At 32.5% G+C, this 18,942-nt stretch overlaps 1 protein-coding gene across 1 annotated transcript; it reads right to left on the reverse strand.

Annotated features, from left to right (window-relative positions):
- Window positions 1–541: 541 nt before the first annotated feature.
- Window positions 542–11,409, reverse strand: LOC106457710 (dehydrogenase/reductase SDR family member 13-like). The gene is made up of 4 exons (XM_013917157.2): window positions 11,234–11,409; window positions 3,186–3,428; window positions 1,512–1,835; window positions 542–1,219 (listed from the first exon to the last, which is right to left on the reverse strand). Exons 1-4 carry the CDS (start codon window positions 11,385–11,387, stop codon window positions 921–923), a joined length of 1,020 nt encoding a protein of 339 aa, XP_013772611.1. The 5' UTR covers window positions 11,388–11,409; the 3' UTR covers window positions 542–920.
- Window positions 11,410–18,942: the final 7,533 nt, after the last annotated feature.

The following is an 18,942-nucleotide window of genomic DNA, read 5'->3' on the forward strand; positions in this document are numbered from 1 at the left end:
GCGTTGTAAATCCGCAGACATACCGCTGTGCCACTGGGGGGCAGTTTGGTTTGAATTGCGCGCAAAGCTACTTGAGGGCGAGCTGCACTAGCCGTCCCTAATATAGCATTGATAGACGAAAGGGAAGGCGGCTAGTCAACACCACCCGCCGCCATCTCTTGGACTACTCTTTTACCAACGAATAACCACTAGGCCATGCTAAAAGAAACACAGCTCAAGTTTACTGATTATATTTTTAATGTGCGATTGCTGTATAATGAGTGACTTATGGTAAGACAGCTCTCACTGCGGAGCCGTTTTACCACACACCATTATCCATGCAAATTTTGGATTCATGCTTAATATTCACGTTCTTTTGCGCTAATATACGATATAACGCACCTGATGATTTAAATGCAATTGCTCAGTGACGTATTTATTCTAAATTATATTTGCTATGAGTTAGATAGAGGTCATGTTATCCCATCTTGTGGGTCTGTTTTATCCTATCTTATAGACGAAACGGCCCCTAACCGAAAGAAGTGATTTTTTTTTCAATACCTCAAAAGGTCTATCTACAATCTACGTTTTAACTCGAAATTACATGATAACAAAGGGTCCATTTTAAATCTTTTTTGCATTATAATGATATTCATCTTAATTAATGAAAACCTCACTCACAGTTAAGGTGGCCATCTTACCCCAGCTTCCCTTACTCATTTAAATCAGTTGTAAGTTTTCAATTATATATACATAAACTGTTTTTGATCGTATCTTTTATCAGTTGTTTTCTACTCCACTGGCACCAGCTCAGTTTTTTAGAAATATATTAGTGAACACTTTTCTCTGTATGTCAGTATCGCGACAAAAATTTATTTGAAACTTTGTTCGACGTTTTAACATAAAAAAGGGGGCGGGAGAGATAGTATTCACGTTTTATTTCATTCCTCCTCTTCCTCTTCTTCTAAACTGAGCTTAATGCCTTTCAACTGAATTAGGTTCGACGTGTTTTCCCATAATGCCTTGGCAGCTTGCTCATCCCACTCAGGTACGTGCACTGTCTGAGCTTTGCAGTCTCTGAAGAGTTTACCAGATTCTGTCTCAATTCCTTTGCTCAACAAACAGTACAGCAGGGTCTGCACCCCTTCTTCTGGTGTTCGGTAGAGAACTTTCGCACATGCTTGATTGATCTGTCCGAAGACACCAGTGAGTTTACGATACAGTCCAGTTGAAACAAGACCTACAAGAGTAATGACTGGTTAGCTATCATTTTCATGGAAACCTTGAAATCAAACTGTTCTGTTAACAAAAAAAAAAATTAAAACATCCTAGAACACTAAAATTACCATCTAACTTTATCAACCATAAGCTGACTAATAGTATTTTCAGATATTGATTTTATAATTTTGATTAACCTAACTGTATATCCTGAGACCCGATCATAGGGCAAAAATACTAGTTATCATTCTTCTATTAAAAGACACTACGTGATACCCCTACGTTAACTTGTTAGTATTTGGTCATTTACTTGCCTGGGTCTACAGCGAATGATACAATTCCCATCTCTCTGTATCTTCGACTCAATTCCTTTGTAAAAAGAAACTGGGCGAGCTTGCTGTTCCTGTAGTGTTGTTTTATAGAATACTGGGTTTCGCCCTTTCCATCCAGGTTTTTTAGGTCTTTCAAGTTACCCCTACGGAACCCTCCGCAGACAACATTCAGAATCCTGGTGGGGCTGTCTGGACACTTTCTCATTTTGTCGTGGAGCAACAGGGTTAGCAGAAAGTGGCCGACGTAGTTCACACCTAGCATGGTGTCAAATCCATCTGCTGTCCAGTCGCGGTCACACAGAATTGCTAACCAGAAATGATACACAAGAGTAATAATTCTTCTACACAAATATGGGATACAATATAACATAATAATAAAATTTGACATGTATCTAACGCACAAGTTCCAGAGAAATAAAGATCACGCCGTAACAAACATTACTTGTGTAAGTAGTGTGATAAAGTTGAAACGGGAAATATTCTTGCGTTTGTGAGTATTACATTGAAATTATTTTCTAATACAACTTATTAGTGAATTCGCAGAAGAATAAAAAAAAAACAAGCAAACTACATCTTAATCTACAGATTCCTAAAAAGATTTATTATTATTGATAATAAGAATTTGAGTATATATTTGTTTGTAATTAAGCACAAAGCTACACGATGGGCTATCTGTACTCTGCCCACCACGGGTATCGAAACCCGGATTCTAGCGTTGCAAGTCCGCAGACATACCGCTGTGCCACTGGGGGCTTGAGTATATAATTGACTAGAAAGGAAAACAAATTACTTCTATGATACCATCGGTTAAATAACACTAAACGGTAATATCAAAGACAAATAATGTGACAGATGCGAGTTCAAACAAACATATCCCAAGTTGTCCACAACTATTATTGAACTTATACAACTTAATGAATGACAATCTCTATTTTTAACTCGGACTCGATGAGATTCAATACAGTTAGCAGCTGTTAGTCTTTGTTTGTCACAATGAGAAATTTATCATTCAATAGGTTTCCTATTTCAATCCACCCACAAAATGAAGACCATTCAGTTTTAAAAATTTAGCCTAAAATATCATTTTGCTGAGAAAGATAATAGTTTTCTTCAAAGGTATCACAAAGCCTGCTTACATACCCAGTTTTATATTGTTTTGTAGCGGTCACTAAGCTCCTCTGGATGTTGGATACAAATTAATTTGTCCATAAAAAACTTAGTACATTCTTAAAATTAGAAATTGTTTTAAAGTGGCAACTGGTGGCTAAAAACTACACTTTCAGATCCGACAGAATGTTCATTTAAATTCTATTTTGGTTTCTGTTTATTTATACTTTCATTTCTCAACTTCTGTTAAGTTTACCAGAATTAGAGGAAATGTCTGGAGTTTTTCATGCATTCTTTATAAGTGCCAGAAATGATAAACAGTCTCTATGAGTTTTAAATAAACTAGTTAGAAAATTCAAACCGTGGATAAAAATATACTTCATTAATCATAAGAATGTGCAGGCGGAAACAGGCATTTTGGGCATTAATGGTCTACTCTAATCGAATGTAAATACACTGTATCTTAGTGCTCATTCATATGCATGTCAATAGCTTATAAATGTGTTGAAGCAACAGTAAATGGATATAATAATTTCTATCAGTTTTTACCTGCGTTGTTGATAATAGCATCCAACCTCTCTTCACTTGTGTTGAACTCTCGAGCAAACTCCCACACAGAGTCTAAGCTGGTCAAGTCCATGAACAGGACCCGAACATTGAAGCTTCCAGTTTTACTGCGGAGAAAAAAGGCTGTTGAATCTCGGCGGGCTTTAGTACGACATGCCACTACCACTCGAGCTCCTCTTTTTGCTAGTTCTACTGAGAGGGCGCGCCCAAGACCTGAACTCCCTCCTGAAAAAAAAGTAAATACATAAATAAATGATAATACAAAAGTTAGACCAGAAAAAATAGCTAGAAACGAATGTTTTTAACATTTTAAGATGCAATAATCTAGAATTGTGTTGATATGAAATTATTAGCCTTGAAAAACTATTTGGTACACTGACAAAACTTGTGCACAATATCTGCCTGTAAATATGTATTGATAAATACATATATATAAATTGCACACAATAAAAATAATTATTGGAATGCAGAGATGATACACAAGCAAGATTCACAAATAATGAGTAATTGCAATTAAATGGTCAATTTATCATCAGTACAGTACATTATATCAGAAAAAACAAAAGAAAAGTAAATAAGTTGTATAAAATCTCTACTGTTTTATATTTGCTTTAAGACGACAAAACACCTTGTATTTATACTACTATACATTCATCAATGAACGATAAAGAAATATTGTTCCAAATGTTCTTATATTACTCACCACAATTTACCCAAATTGTTTTGTTGCCGTTAAACCTTCACAGTTTTTACATAAGCCCATACAGCCTTAACGATATTAATATTAGGACTTTGTTCAGGCCAGGCTATAGTCGAGGGTGCTCTGCTGGCCTATTTTTACCTCCAGATATCGTTTCACCACATTTGCTGCATGCTTAGGATCAATGTCTTACTGAAAGATAAATCCCTGCCAAAACATATTTTATTTCTGAGCGAATGGCATGACGTATAATGTGCTTTTACCTGTTAACAGTCAGGGTGCCTTCAGTTTTGGGTAGATCTTCAGCAGCAATGGTTGGGATGCAGCCCACACTTTCATTGCACACCCCAGCAACAGTAGATGTTGATTGACCGTGACATTGCTCTCCTATCGAAAACTAGCGTTGACTGTTGCCAAACAGTTTTAATATTGATTTATTTCTAATAAGTACTCTCCTTCAGTTTTGCTTATCCCATTGTTATAAATCCGATGTCCAATTCAGCCTTTTGGTTTGGTTATCTCTTCTAAGTAGTGGGTTTTGAGACCACTTCATGCTAATGTGTGTCTTACTATTCTAAAGATAAATTCACAACTGTACTTACAGCTAGATCATTTGTAAGGTGTTATTGTGTGGTACATAAAAAATAATCTGTGTTACTTATTTTCACTCTTGGAATGTTTGAACTTTCTACCTTGACCGCTTCCATTATCAAAAGTGTTTGTTTCAGGTGTCTACTTCAGAGTTTCCATACAGATTCGATTGAAACTTGAATTCTCACTTCAGTTTGTCACACGAATTAGCTTTCACCAGTGAAAACCTTGATTTCTACACATTTTTCAATATAGTATTTCTCTCCTGAGAAGCATGAGTGCATTTATCACGCTACTGATGAGAAATGTATGACTGCTTGTACTGTTTACAAGTTTGCCCCCGAAGAAGAAAGGTCCACCTTTCGAAAGCGTTCGGGTTATAGGGTATTTATTAATTTCTATCAAGATTTCTTGAACCTACGTGTTTTTCTAACATCATGCCTGTACTTTTATAGGCATTATGATGCTGTAGCTCTGCTTGATTTGTTGGATGAAAGCCAATCGCAATGAAACTATCATAACGTGAAATCAATTTTCAAACAATAGAGGGAGAGCAATTAAGTACTATTTCCATATTTACCCATTTTACTCACTGTTTCCATAATTATTTCCATTACTGTATGTATACATACGTATTTGTGGGTGCGTGTATGTGTCATCATCTATGTTTCTATATGTGTACGTTTTAGTCCAAAGATTGTTGAGAACAACTAAAAAAAAAGGAATTAATTAATACATATACTCAAACCTCATAACTTCAATGTCATAGAGGTATGGGGTTTCTTGTTAGTTGGCGAGCTTTATTATTATTTGTAAGGTATTCCTTTGTTTTATATTAAACATTTTTATATTATTTTAAATTGAAAAACTATTAAACTCAGTATGTTACCTAGTACAAATTGAACGCTTGAACACTTGTAAAAAGTAAATTATTTGACAAAATATACTGATTATCTAATAAAGAACAAAGCTTTAAACATCATAAGGAGTTTTCTTATGTAAATAACTTTATGTTTTAAGGGTGAATAACGTGGTTCTTGAAACGATCAAGTAATTTGATTTTGTTAATTTTTTTACATCAAGAAGTCCAACTTTTATGCAAAATTTATACTTCGAATTTTATAGAAATATAACATGATCATTTTATAAAACGGTTAATTATTCGTGTTGTTAATAATGCAATTGTATTACGAACGTTTGAATTTAGCTTTTAAATATAAAAAGATAAATGTTGAACAACTTCAATTATTTATAATTTTACAGGCTGTTGAAAAACTATGAATTTTAAATCGTAAATATACTTGCTGTCTGCAGCTGGATACATCTTAAGCAAAAATAAAAATAAAATTAGATATTTATAGGTTTGTTAATAAAACCTGATCCAATAAATTACTAATCATAGTATCCTAATACACAGCTAATTAAATTATTTAAGTAAATTTTTTATTTTTGTAACTAAGACTTCTTTTAAAACTTCCGTGAATCAGTTGTGATCATCGAATTTACAACTGGTTTTTGTTGAATTGGATTTGTATATAAAATGCTGCTATTTCACAGTAAAGTTATTTTGAGAACACCAAAAAAAAAAGTATTTCGTAAGTTTTCTATAAGATAAGTACATTTGGCAGAAGCAACAAGACTTTGCTTCCTCGACTTTCTTTGGCCTTACATTCACTGAACTCACAAAATATACTGTCTAATATTAGTAGCAGTTATTTCACTACGTAATTTGTTGCCACTAGGAGTATATAGGAGTCAGCAGTTTTAAATATCATAGATTTCAATGAATCATAAAATTTACTTACGATGGTTTTGTTTGTTTGTTTCTGGTTAAATGCAAAGCTACACAACGAGCTATTTGTGCTGTGCTCACTACGGTATCGAAACCCGGTTTTTAAAGCTATATTAAGAAAAACTTGTTATACATTAATTTCAACCATCAATCTTGGATTAAGGAAAGTTTCTGTTTTCGACTATTCACGATTCATTTAAAAATACAATTTTGAATAGTAGCTACTTAAAAGGAATGTCGTCACAGATATGACATTATGCGGTTTAAGCTTAACTATTCGTACTTAATCTCAACTTGTTATGACTTAATACAGTCAATGGAAAAAAGAATAAAACTTTATTTAACTGCACAAATATGGCTTGTTAAAAAGTTTGAAAAAGCTTGAATATAAAATTTTATTAAATCAAATGTGTATATTATCTGGCCGAGATTCAGAGAACGTATGTAACAATATATTTTCAGACACAAACAAAACCACATACACATTGAACGAGAAAGTTTTATTTTCTGAACGAATACACACTTGTATTTTTAGCCTTTATGCTTGAAAATTATATATCTTACTATAAAGATGATCCTTTATGTGCGTGTGTGTGTAAGCTCTATTACCATAATTTTTGGTACCGTAAGTGGAAACTGTCCGATAGTGTACATAGGATATTTTGTTTTAGGAGATAAAAAGGCCCCTGAAATGGGATACATTTCCACTTTTTTTAAATAGAATTTTGGCTTCAACCACCAAGAGTTGGCTAGCACGATGACCGTAATTTTTAGAATGGTAACTGAAAAGTGTCTGACAGCGTACATCGGCTATTTTGTTTTGGGATTTTTGCTAAAAATGGAGATAAATTGCCTCTGAAATAGGACTCATTTCCACTTTTCTATAGATTTTTGGCTTTGGATTTATATACATAAGTACTTAATCAGGTAAATCAGTCAATTATTACTTCTCACAAAGCAGGGTATGCAATTAATATCTAATGAGATAATTATGAATTTAATAATTAAAGAAAGAAGGAAGGAAGGTGAACATTATATAACATTGTCCTTTATACAAATTTTGCTTCCTTAAGGTGTAACCTCAACTAGAACATATATAAAGAATTAACATTAAACTATAACCGGTTTCAAAGTGTTGTAAAGGTTTCTTTCATTGTGCAAATTGTTTATTATTATTCGATAAAAATAATGCAAAGTCCAGCCAACTTAATAAAAACGTTTTATTTCTTATATCGCAAGCTCTACAAGCTCACCGAGCGATAGTTCTAACTCACAAATAAAACTAAAAAGTTAAATTTCCTCTCCTATTTACGGCAAAAACTCAAAACTGGTGAATAATAACTCGTTACTTTAGTAATCGATCGAACATTTAGGCTGTAACAGACTCATTAATCATCAACAACTTTCTGGTGTTTTTAAATTATTACAATATTTTCCCCAAACATCTCTAGTCATGTCCAATCTAGACAGTTAGGAAATGTCTAAGCGTCACAAATGACTACTATGTCATGTTAAAACTCTCTCTAGCAAGCATTACAAAATCCCTAAATTCAAATATTAAAACACAGTTCACACAAATAACTTCAGTGACTACTCGGCAGTTAATTTATTGCTCATGAATGGTAATTTCTTTTCTGGGAGGGTCAGGTACTATCTAGACCTCTTCCTCCCTCCTTGACGGTTTGTTAATTTTCAGTTAAATGCTAGACGAATCACACCACGAGATCCGGGTTCAAACACTTCGCGGGTAATTACACGGACCCTATTTCCCTCTTCAGAGCAATGTCCATGAATGTAACACTTATAGCATTTAGTGCTTTTTTAGCACTTATCTTAGTTTCATAGGCCTGGAATAGCCTAGTGATTAGAGCACTCGACTCGCAATTTGAGGGTCGCAAGTTCGATTACCCGTCACACCAAACATGCTTGTCCTTTCAGCCGTGGGGCGTTATAATGTAACGGCCAATACCACTACAGGTTAGTAAAAGAGTAGCCCAAGAGTTGGCGGTGGGTTATGTTGACTAGCTGCCTTCCCTCTAAGGACAGCTAGTGCATATAGCGCTCGTGTAGATTTGCGCGAGGTTCAAAACAAACCAAACTTAATTTGACTGTGTAACAGTCTTACACTTCACAAACAGTTCCGTCAGCAAATCTACGTTTTTCACTTGATTAAGTTAATAGACGCGTATTTTGCATAAATATATTTTAAGTACTCTTTTAATAGTCTAATCTAAGGCCTCTCAGTGGCACAGCGGCATGTCTGCGGACTGACATCGCTAGAAACCGGATTTCGATACTCATGATGGGCAGAGCACACATAGATCATTGTGTAGCTTTGTGCTTAACTACAAACAACAACCTAATATAAATTATATTTTATGATCCAGCATAGATGGCCTTTTTCTTAGGGTACACGTTGAGTGGATGGAGAGAAATATTTAGGGCTATCTTCATCATGTATGATATACCGATCTATGGAGGTTATTAAACCCTTTTTGTATAGTTTCTTGTCAAACTATCTGAACGAACAATCTAGGAGTCTGTCTTGGATTGGCTGTATGTCTGCACATTTGTGCATAAAAACTGTGTTTGTTGATCTGGATATTCTAAATGCTGTGGTAATTAGTGAGTTTTGTATTGATTGTGATTTCTAATTAGGTGATGGCTCAATGTTGATCCATGCTAGACAGACATATTCAATTAGTGGACGTATGTACTGTTTATAAATTTTAATGATATTTTTTTATGTTGCTTTTATATTTTTACCCGACAGTCTCCTAGCGTAGTATGCTCGTTGCCATATTTTATTTCTGATTTGGGTGATATGATTTATCCATGTTAATTTAGAATCGTATGTTAATCCTAAGAATTTTGCTGATGTGTAAATGTGTAGACTATTTCCATGTAGGTATAATTCGGGTGGGTGTCTGTGTATTTTGATCGACTTCGAGAATAGTTCCAGGTTGTTTTTGGAACATGAATTTTAATCTTATGTTCTTGACAGTATTCAACCATTTGGTTTAATACTGGTTGTAGGCTTGTGGGGGCTATTGAAGGGGTCGTAGAATCGTCTGCGAATTGAGAAGTAAGACTAAAATTTGTATTTGTTAAGGGAATGTCGCTTACATACATGATGAAGAGAATAGGGTTAACTACCCTTCCCTGGAGAAACCTGCATCAGAAGCAAAATACTTTGAGTAGATGCCCTCCACATTTACTCTGCATTTTCTATTTTCCAAAAAGTTAGATAACCAGCGAATAACACCTGTCGGTAATTTCATTTGTTTCATGTGGAATCGTAGACTATTATGCCATCCCGGATCGAAAGCTTTCCATATATCGAGAAAGCAGGCAACAGTGCATTTGTTTTGGTTAAAACTACCTACTATGGTTTCAGTTAATCTTACAAAATGATCTGTGATTTGCTGAAACCATTTTGTACTTCAGGTAGTTTTGACATTATTTCTAAGAATGTGGATAATCTATTGCTTATTATTCTTTCTAAAGATTTGCCTATGCAGCTGGTCAAGCTGACTGGACGGTAGTTTTCTGGTTTATTGGGTGGCTTACCCCCTTTAGGAACATAAGAATATTTGCTTGTTTCCTTTGTGTTTGTATTTGTAGCTTTGTTAGCATAATCGTTATTGTTTTTGTTGTAAGTCTAGAGGATTAATGGTGTAAGCTGGAAATGTTGGTGTGTAATTTACTTTATTTACTGAGTATTCGTATCTGGTTGTTATGTAATTTACTGAGTATTCGTATCTGGTTCATTATTTGTTTTGAATGTGTTCTTCAGTTGTTCTTTGAAAACTTCTGTTTTTTGTTTTTTAGTGTATGCTATTTTATTTTTCATGGTTTAGTGTGATATAGGTTTTGTGGGCACTTTGACTGTTTGTGAATCGTTCCAGATGTGTCCAGAATTGTATGAATCCCATTATCTTATTTTAACTGTTTTATTTCGATTCTTAGTGTGTTTATCTGTGTTTTGACGTGTAGGTCTCTATTGTTAATGTATGTTCTTCTTAGATAGCAGCGTTCTTTTATCATATATATTATTTGTGCACGTGGTTACCATCTATTATTTCCAGTTTGTTTTTTTATAATTGAATTTTGGTCTAACTATTTGTATATTATGGTGGGGTTCGAGATGGGTAGATGATCCAGATGGGTAGATGATCACTGTCTAAATCATATCCTACATTGAAACTTGAACATTTATTACTGAGATGAGATGAACATATGCAGAGATTAAGGATATCACTAGTATTGTGTGAGGGACTTGTGCGTGTAGGTGATATGAATGGTAAAATGTTAATACGTATGATATTAGAACATGCGTCAAAATATTTTTATCCACAGAGTAGGTACAGAAACGACGAAAGTGGCTACAACTGAAGAAACGATTATAGTATTACGTTTCTTTTCTTTTTCTTTTCACAGTACAATGTAAAACATTTTATTTATACACTCATCTTTGATGAAAGTTAAGGTCTGTTTTGATATTACTCCAAAACCTAAATCATTGCGTTCTTTGAGGATGTTAAAAACTATTTAAAAGTAAATTAACTGATATCCAAGAAGCAACAAACTGCAGACTAGCACCTATATGAGATTGGTCTTTCACCTATGAATCACCTCTTGTTTGGCCAAATATCAGCAGTTTCTTTAACATTTATGTTGCTGGTTTGTTTTGATTAGTTTTGGGTTTACTCTCGTTCAGAAGTAATTTATATCTGACGAAGATAGTCAGGAAGAGAAACATATACTGTAGTAATGGTATTTATTCTACCACTGGAAAGAGAGGAGGTTTTAAATATTACTTTTGTATAACATATTTATTTAAAGTAACCTAGTAACTCTCAATATTCTAAATTGTTTATTCAAACTTGACTGCACTCCAGTTATTCGGTTGTATTGTCAAAAAGTATATTGTCATTAATAACTTACCAGTCAGAAGAATTGTTTTCCCGTCCAAACGTTCATCATTTTCACACCATTCGGTTTTCTTGATGTAATATCTAATGAGAAACAATAACCCCCCAGCGAGTGCAAGGGGGAAAATAAGGCTAAATGCATACACAGAGAGTGTTCCTTCGAGCATCTTCCCTGCTCTGCGTTAGACGTACAAATGGCATTAACTTTAAGGAGAAGCATTGCGCATGTGTGTATACACAGCACATGCGTTTAATGGAATTCGCTAGAATTTCACACTTTCAGTCACGTGACAGGATATGTTATATATGTATAAGAAGGTTGTACAGATATGGGCTTTAACTCAAAACGTTTTTGTAGCTATCTTCCATTCCTCCTATTTTATCAATATATCTGTCATCCGTCCGTCGATATATTTATATATTACGGTAGGTTGAAGCTTACTTTAAATTACTTTAAATAATATCTTTAAGAATTATACTATTATTATCAACAAAACAAAAAAATATTGAGTTTATCACCGCAGATTACGCAGAAGGAAAACTGACTGGTGTACTTGACAATTCGAATTCGAAACCAACAATTTTAATAGCCGCTTGCTGATACAGATTATTCCACAGTTTTGTATTTTTTGGAACCAAATAATTGTAAATGTTGAAAAAGTTAACAGAATGAAACAGAAACATAGAGGTCAAAACTGTGAAATATGTTTGATGATCAATAATATTTTCATAATAATACTAACTGATTAAAAGAGCATTAACACAGTAAATACATATAATCTCTAGCTCTGATCAATCTTGTATTAATACAACAAAAAAAAACTTTAGTCTTTATCAAACGAGACTTAATACGATTAAAACATACACTCTCTATCGCCTAATCAAATTTACAATATCTACAGAATACATATACAATATCCTGCCTTCATACATGCCGAAACAATTGCAATTTAAGAAGTATTTCATTGTCACATATATATTTAAGGATTTAAAGCATTTTTAGCTGTATATACCATTTTATAAAGGTTCAACCTGATCATTCAATATTATAATATTTTAACTGTTTCTATCATCGAGGTTTTTATTTTATTATTCGGTAAAAATAATGCAAATTTTCCTTCTATTAGCGAAAAGGTTAACGTTTTACTTTTAATGATTTCATGAATTAACTTTATATTCTATGTTCATCAAGGTACCTAACTCATATTATGCAGGTAAAATTACGATTACACAAGAAAAATTTTAGTAAAGAAAATAAAATAATTTTTATGCATAGTATATATACATATGTACTGTGATGTGTCTTATTTAAAAAAATGAAAAAGCTACCAGAAATTAATTATATACTGGATCTGTTAATATAATTTAACAGCATTTACTTAAAACCCGACATAAGAGATAAGTGTTAAAACCAAATCCTGAGTTTTTGTTTGTGGCACAGCATAGGAAAATACTATGTTCGAGAAGGCCTCTAAACTATTAGCTTATTAAAAACTTCTTATCAAACGTAATTAAGGTAATTAAGCCAGACCAGAAAAAAAAAACATCAACTTATAAATTAATGACGACAATCTTGTACAGTAAACTGAGCAAAAATATTTATTGTCAGAAATCCACGTATTGGAAAAATAGAACACATAGTAAGAATGCAATGTTATCATTTGGGTCGAATGTTTTCGCTGTTAACGATATTTTTGGCGATAATTTTAGCTAAGATAACCATGGAAATGTTTATAAATTCGTTATTTAGTTCAGTTAACATTTTATAAATCGAAGTGGGACAAGTATGCTGTACAAAGAACACCATTAAAAATTTAATTTGGAGGGAGGACAAAATCTTACGGAGGTCCAACTCCTGGAAGCTTTTGGGTTTTTATAAAGTGAAAACCAAATAATACATGGCGCAGCGCTGGATTTTACCACAGTTTGCAGCACTCACGGTAAACGGTAAAATGGTAAAACTCGTACTTTATTGACAGTTATTCCTTTTCAAGAAAGCTAGAAAAGAATTGAGATCCAACACCTCCTTACACTGTTTGCTTTTTAACATGCATTTAATTAAATCAATTATCCCAATACTTTTGTTGTTTCTTCGGTGCATGACAATTTCTATAGTAAATCTAGATAGGGTTTAAGGACTGACTTTGTTTATATTTCGTCTAAATGTTGTCTGTTTATTTTGTTATTTTTATCATGTTATTGTAACCTTAGTTAAGGTAGTCAGCAGAATTAGTAACCGATATTTACACGTGGGTTGAAGCTAACAAAAAGTCCATATGTTTTTTTCTAATATTGGAATTACAATTATTATCATACTGTATTTTATAACAACACTTTCTGTTTATTTTGATTAGACTAGGTTGATATATGGACAAGGATCAGGAAGTTGCTGGAGAAAACAATGAGACTAGTTTTATGAGAGGTTAATTAAGAACAATGCTATCTTTTTTTTTGCTACTTCTACACTTAGTAATTATTTTCTTAGTAGAATTAGGTGCTTTCTCAAAGCTACTGGCAAACATTTCAAAACTATGACCTATAAAGATAAGGCGGGTTAGAACAACAAAAAAGGCAGGGATTTATAAAAATAAAAAATAAAAGTTTTTAAAATTAAGGTACGTTCAAACATGGTATGTAACATTATAAAAGCGTTTGTTGTTAACGGCAAACTACACAATGGGCTATCTGTGCTATGGGTGCCATGGGTACCAAATCCCGGTGTAGCAATTTCAGATTAACCCTGCTTTACCTTACCCCACGGCAACTTAAAATCGCGTTCAGATTACAGGGAGGTAGGATTATATCGATTTCAAATTACCCCTGGGGTAGCTTGAAGGTGATTTCAACTTACCCCCTAAGATTTCAGATTACTCCCTCAAAACATTTATTTATGTTTATTTAGATACTTATTTCATGCATAAACACAAATAAACTGACAACAACAACAAATAGTAATATCTGAACAGTGTAGGGGTAATACGAAATCAGATTCAGGCTACCCCCGTGGGTAATATGAAATCAATTTCAGATTTCAATTTCAACTTGAAGGGGGGGGGGGGTAGCTTGAAGTCTTTACACCGGTTTTTCGCGTTATAGGCCTTCAGTATTACCGCTGAGTCACTAGCAGGTTATCAAAAGTGACCACTCACACTCACAGAACAAAATGTAGCACACAATGAATTAGAAATTGATGCGGACAATATCTTAGCAGCTATAATGTATGCCACTGAATTAAATAACATTAATCGTATTTTGACATCGTAACCAAATGTTGATTAAATAAACAGAACGATTATTTCAACTTAAAAAGATTGAATGAACAAAATAGTTTATTTGGCCTTTTCTAGACATTTTAAGTTTTTTTTAGAGTACATCTTGTATCTAGTTAAAGATTCATAATTACAACTCAACTTATTTTCAAAATTGTTGTGATCATTTTCTGCACACACTTTGAATAAAATATTTTTCTTTTTTTAATAGTTTTTGTAGTTTATTAAATCCAAATATTTTATATTTTCCAAGTTAGTTTGAATAAAACAAAACAATATGTTCTATCTTTAATCATGTGGAATAGCTTAATCAATCCGCTTCTTTGAGAGAGGTAAATAAAATAGAAGAATTAATCCTTCCCCTTAATTACAGTGAATAAAACAATATAATTAATCCATCTCCTTAATTACAGTGACTAAAGCAATATAATTAATCTTTCCCCTTAATTACAGTAAATAAAACAATATAATTAATCTTTCCCCTTAATTACAGTAAATAAAACAATATAATTAATCTTTCCCCTTAATTACAGTAAATAAAACAATATAATTAATCTTTCCCCTTAATTACAGTAAATAAAACGATATAATTAATCTTTCCCCTTAATTACAGTAAATAAAACAATATAATTAATCTTTCCCTTTAATTACAGTAAATAAAACAATATAATTAATCTTTCCCCTTAATTACAGTGAATAAATTGATAAAATTGATAAAAAATGTGATCTTATTAGGTAAGCTGACGTATGAATAAACAAAACAATTTATTTGAATCGAATAAGATAAAGTATAAAGCATATACATTGTTAATTCGTATGATTTGTTTAAACTTGCTTCTAACAAAATGCATTCAGGTAATTTAACCTAGTTAAAAAAAAAAGGCATTCTGAAGTGAACGAAATGTGAACAGATGATGCACTCTGATCTAACTGGCTTTACTAAAACTGTTTGTTCTTCTCACATAATCCTAACACTTTGAATGAATGAAACCGTATTTCTGCTTAATCGAATCAAGATGTCAGGCGCCCACAATCATTGTGTCAGTTTTGTTAGCTCGTTCATTCTCAACTTGAAATGAATGTTATTTAATGCTTTCTGTGGAAGTAAGCCAAGTTTTTTTCCATCGTTAAAGACATTGTTGCCTAACATTTTACGTAATTTCAGGAACACAGGATATATATTATGTACATTATATCGGTAATATAATGGAAACCAAATCAAAATGTTTATTGATTAAGATTTACTAGTTTTGTTTACTTTGGAAGTGACCATTATTGAAATTTAGCACATTCTTAAACTCAAAACTATTAAGCGTTTAAAAAAATTAGCAGGATATTTTAAGCCTAATATTTTAATCAAACCTTTTTGTTTTTTATAAAAACTCTGTTTAACATGAGATCTTATTATTTTCATTTTTCTATATATGCAACCTTAACTCCACATTTACTTTTCATAAGGTATGGCTTATTATCTTTATGTTCCGTATTCGAAAACGTTTAGTAATGGAACGAGAAGGTTGAAAACAAAATATACAATTTTACAGTGTTTTTGCACATTTTGGTTTTGATATTATAAACTAAGTTGTCATAGCGACTATTTCATAAGAATTTCTTCAGTGTAGATGTGTGAGCTATAAACCTTATTTTGTTATTTTCAACTTTTCTGTCGTATTTTATTTTATCATGTGTTATAGCTCATTTAGTTTGTAAATCTCAAGCCTCATGAAGCAGTACAAAGTTTATCCCTCCTTCAGTAAGTAAGTATACATGGTTACGGTACTAAAATCCGGGTTTCGATATGCGTGGTGGACAGAGCACAGACATTTCATTTTTTTAGCTTTACCCTTAACAACAACCAAACCAAAATTTATTACACCTAGCATTTTTTCTTTAATTTCGTGAACTGCTACCACTATGGTGACATTAACTTGTTTGTTTGTCGTTAAGCGCAAAGTTACACAATGAATTATCTATGTTCTGCCCATTGCGAGTACCAAAACCCGATTTTTAACGTTATAAGCGCACAGACTTACGGTTGAGCTACCGTAAGACGCAACATTAACTTTGTCATAACTTATTTTCTTAACATTATTCATTTCTCACAGAACTTAGTTGACACATAATGATGATGTTTTATATTGGGTTATTTTCTTTTCTGTAGCAACCACTTCTGTTTACAGCTTTAGTCAATTAATATTTAATGTGGAAACAATACTAATTAATAGATATTCCACCCCCAGTGGTACAGAGATATGTCGGCGGATTAATAATGCAAGAAACCAGGTTTCGATATCCGTGGTGGGCAGAGCACAGATAGCCCATTGTGTAGCTTTGTACTTAATTATAAACAAATAAATTTCGAATATTTCATATGAATTTATTAGTAAAATATTTACGAATTAATTTTTGTTTTGTTTATCTATATAAATTTGAAAATTATCACACATGTTTCATGTAATGACGACAAGTGACATATTACAAGAAACTGCTCAAAACCACTGTGTTACAAAAACTTGAATATTCCTTACTTTTCTTATTAAATGTACGCTATTGAATGACTTTTCAATTAGTTGTATGTACAGTTGGGAAATTTCTTTGATAATTATAGACAGAAATTCTAATAAGTTAAGGTATGAAATCATTATCACATATAAAGTTTGATTATGTTTCTTTAGCCGTAGAATCTGTCTCAAAAGATAAACTACTTATTAAAGAGCCTGTAAAAAATATATATACCATTATGAATTTCAGAACTATCTTTTCTTTTTGCTTCAATGATATAAAATTTTACTTTTTTATTTAGAGATTTTTTAGTGAAAAGTAATTTTTAATAGAAAGTATTTATTAAGCTATATTATCACACACACACACACACACACGAAGAAAGAAAGTTATGTTTAATGCCTTCTGTTAGCCCGAAGAGGAACTTACAGGAACCAAAGAGAAACATGAGAAAGAAAGACGTTTTTGAGTCTTGTGACTCAGCTCGACCTTTATTTAGAACGCATGTTTTCCACTGGTGCTTATAAATTGCCTGCCACACGCGACGCTTCTTAAGACTAATCGTAGTTACGTCAAACATTATTAGAATTCTTATAACCCTACATTAAAGGCTCGTAACCATAGATATCCCATGGTAAACTAAATACGATACTGAAGCTCCGAAAACGTGCCATGAGGCCGCCATCTTGGAGGGGTCAGTGTTTCAACTGCATCGCGTCTCTCTCTACACATCTTAAATGATGTGTTTACATACAAAATAATTTTAAGTTGCTTCTCAAAATTAAGGATTTGGTTGATCTTCTCTTCTATTTAAAGTCATCTGTTTTTGTGTTTTATTCTTTCATTTACTGTAAATTTTTTTATTAAATTTAAGACTTTGGTGGATCTTCTCTTCTATGTTGAGTCATTTGTTTTTGTTTTATTTTTCATTTACTGTAAATTTTGTTATTAAATTTAAGGCTTTGGTTGATCTTTTCTTCTATTTTGAGTTATCTGTTTTTGTCTTATTTTTCATTTACTGTAAATTTTGTTATTATTATTCTCTAAGGTAAATATATTATTCACAAATGCTCGTTTGTTGTTGTTCATTCGTTGATTTTTAGTGGAAATCTACACAATAGACTGCCTGCGCTCAGTCCACCACTAGGAATCGAACCCTGGATCTTAGTTTTGTACGTCCGTAAACTTACCACTGACTCACTGTGAGACTTTACAAATGCAAATGAAATGGTATAAGCTTTCAGACATAACATTTATTAATGAATTGACGCTTTTCATAGATTCTTTAAAAATGATGAATAGAAGAAAATCTAAGGAAACTTAAGAACTAAAAGTTCTTATTCGTTAAGTATTATAATACTTTCTACTTTTACCTAATGGTGGATTTCTTATTGATCTCAATATAGAAACTTTTTCTATTTTGTACTCGTTTCTCTTGTCGTACTCATTGTTATAATGTTTATATATTTTGTGTCCCTCCTTGTATTGTATTTATTTTACTTATTAATTATTATTATTATTTGAATTGTCACAATAAAAAAAAGACATTGAGAAAAGCCTTTCAAGTTGATGAGCTGTTTTACCATATTATTTTATTTTAGACTACATCTATTCTTAACTTGTACCCTTCTATTACCCCCAGTTAATTTATTTCACTTTGCTCTAACGTTGTTCCCTGCAATACGTCAATTTGTTATGGAATATATTGTTTGCTACTTTGTGTCACTATTGTACGGAACTTATTTCACTGTATACTTGGAGACGTCGGTAGTCGCCTTGAAAAGGCATCAACCAAATTAATTTATAACAATAATAGTTTAAACAGCAATAACAGGTTCTAGCTCTATAGGAGCTTGGCAACCTAATAATATCCATTTTTCATTTACATTTTTCCAGATCTAATTCCAAATTCCATAACCAACACAGAAACTAGGCAGTTTTTTTGTCCCAG

The sequence above is a fragment of the Limulus polyphemus genome, unplaced genomic scaffold (genome assembly GCF_000517525.1).
Source record: "Limulus polyphemus unplaced genomic scaffold, Limulus_polyphemus-2.1.2 Scaffold364, whole genome shotgun sequence".
NCBI classification, from domain to species: domain Eukaryota; kingdom Metazoa; phylum Arthropoda; class Merostomata; order Xiphosura; family Limulidae; genus Limulus; species Limulus polyphemus.

What these genes read in the sequence shown, in the direction of transcription:
- LOC106457710 (XM_013917157.2), bottom strand. Translation starts at nt 11,387, where the DNA reads ATGCTCGAAGGAACACTCTCTGTGTATGCATTTAGCCTTATTTTCCCC. An exon ending in TGCTATTATCAACAACGCAG is followed by an intron (nt 1,836 to 3,185) that starts GTAAAAACTGAT and finishes ATTTCTGGTTAG; the next exon opens with CAATTCTGTGTGACCGCGAC. An exon ending in ATCATTCGCTGTAGACCCAG is followed by an intron (nt 1,220 to 1,511) that starts GCAAGTAAATGA and finishes TTACTCTTGTAG; the next exon opens with GTCTTGTTTCAACTGGACTG.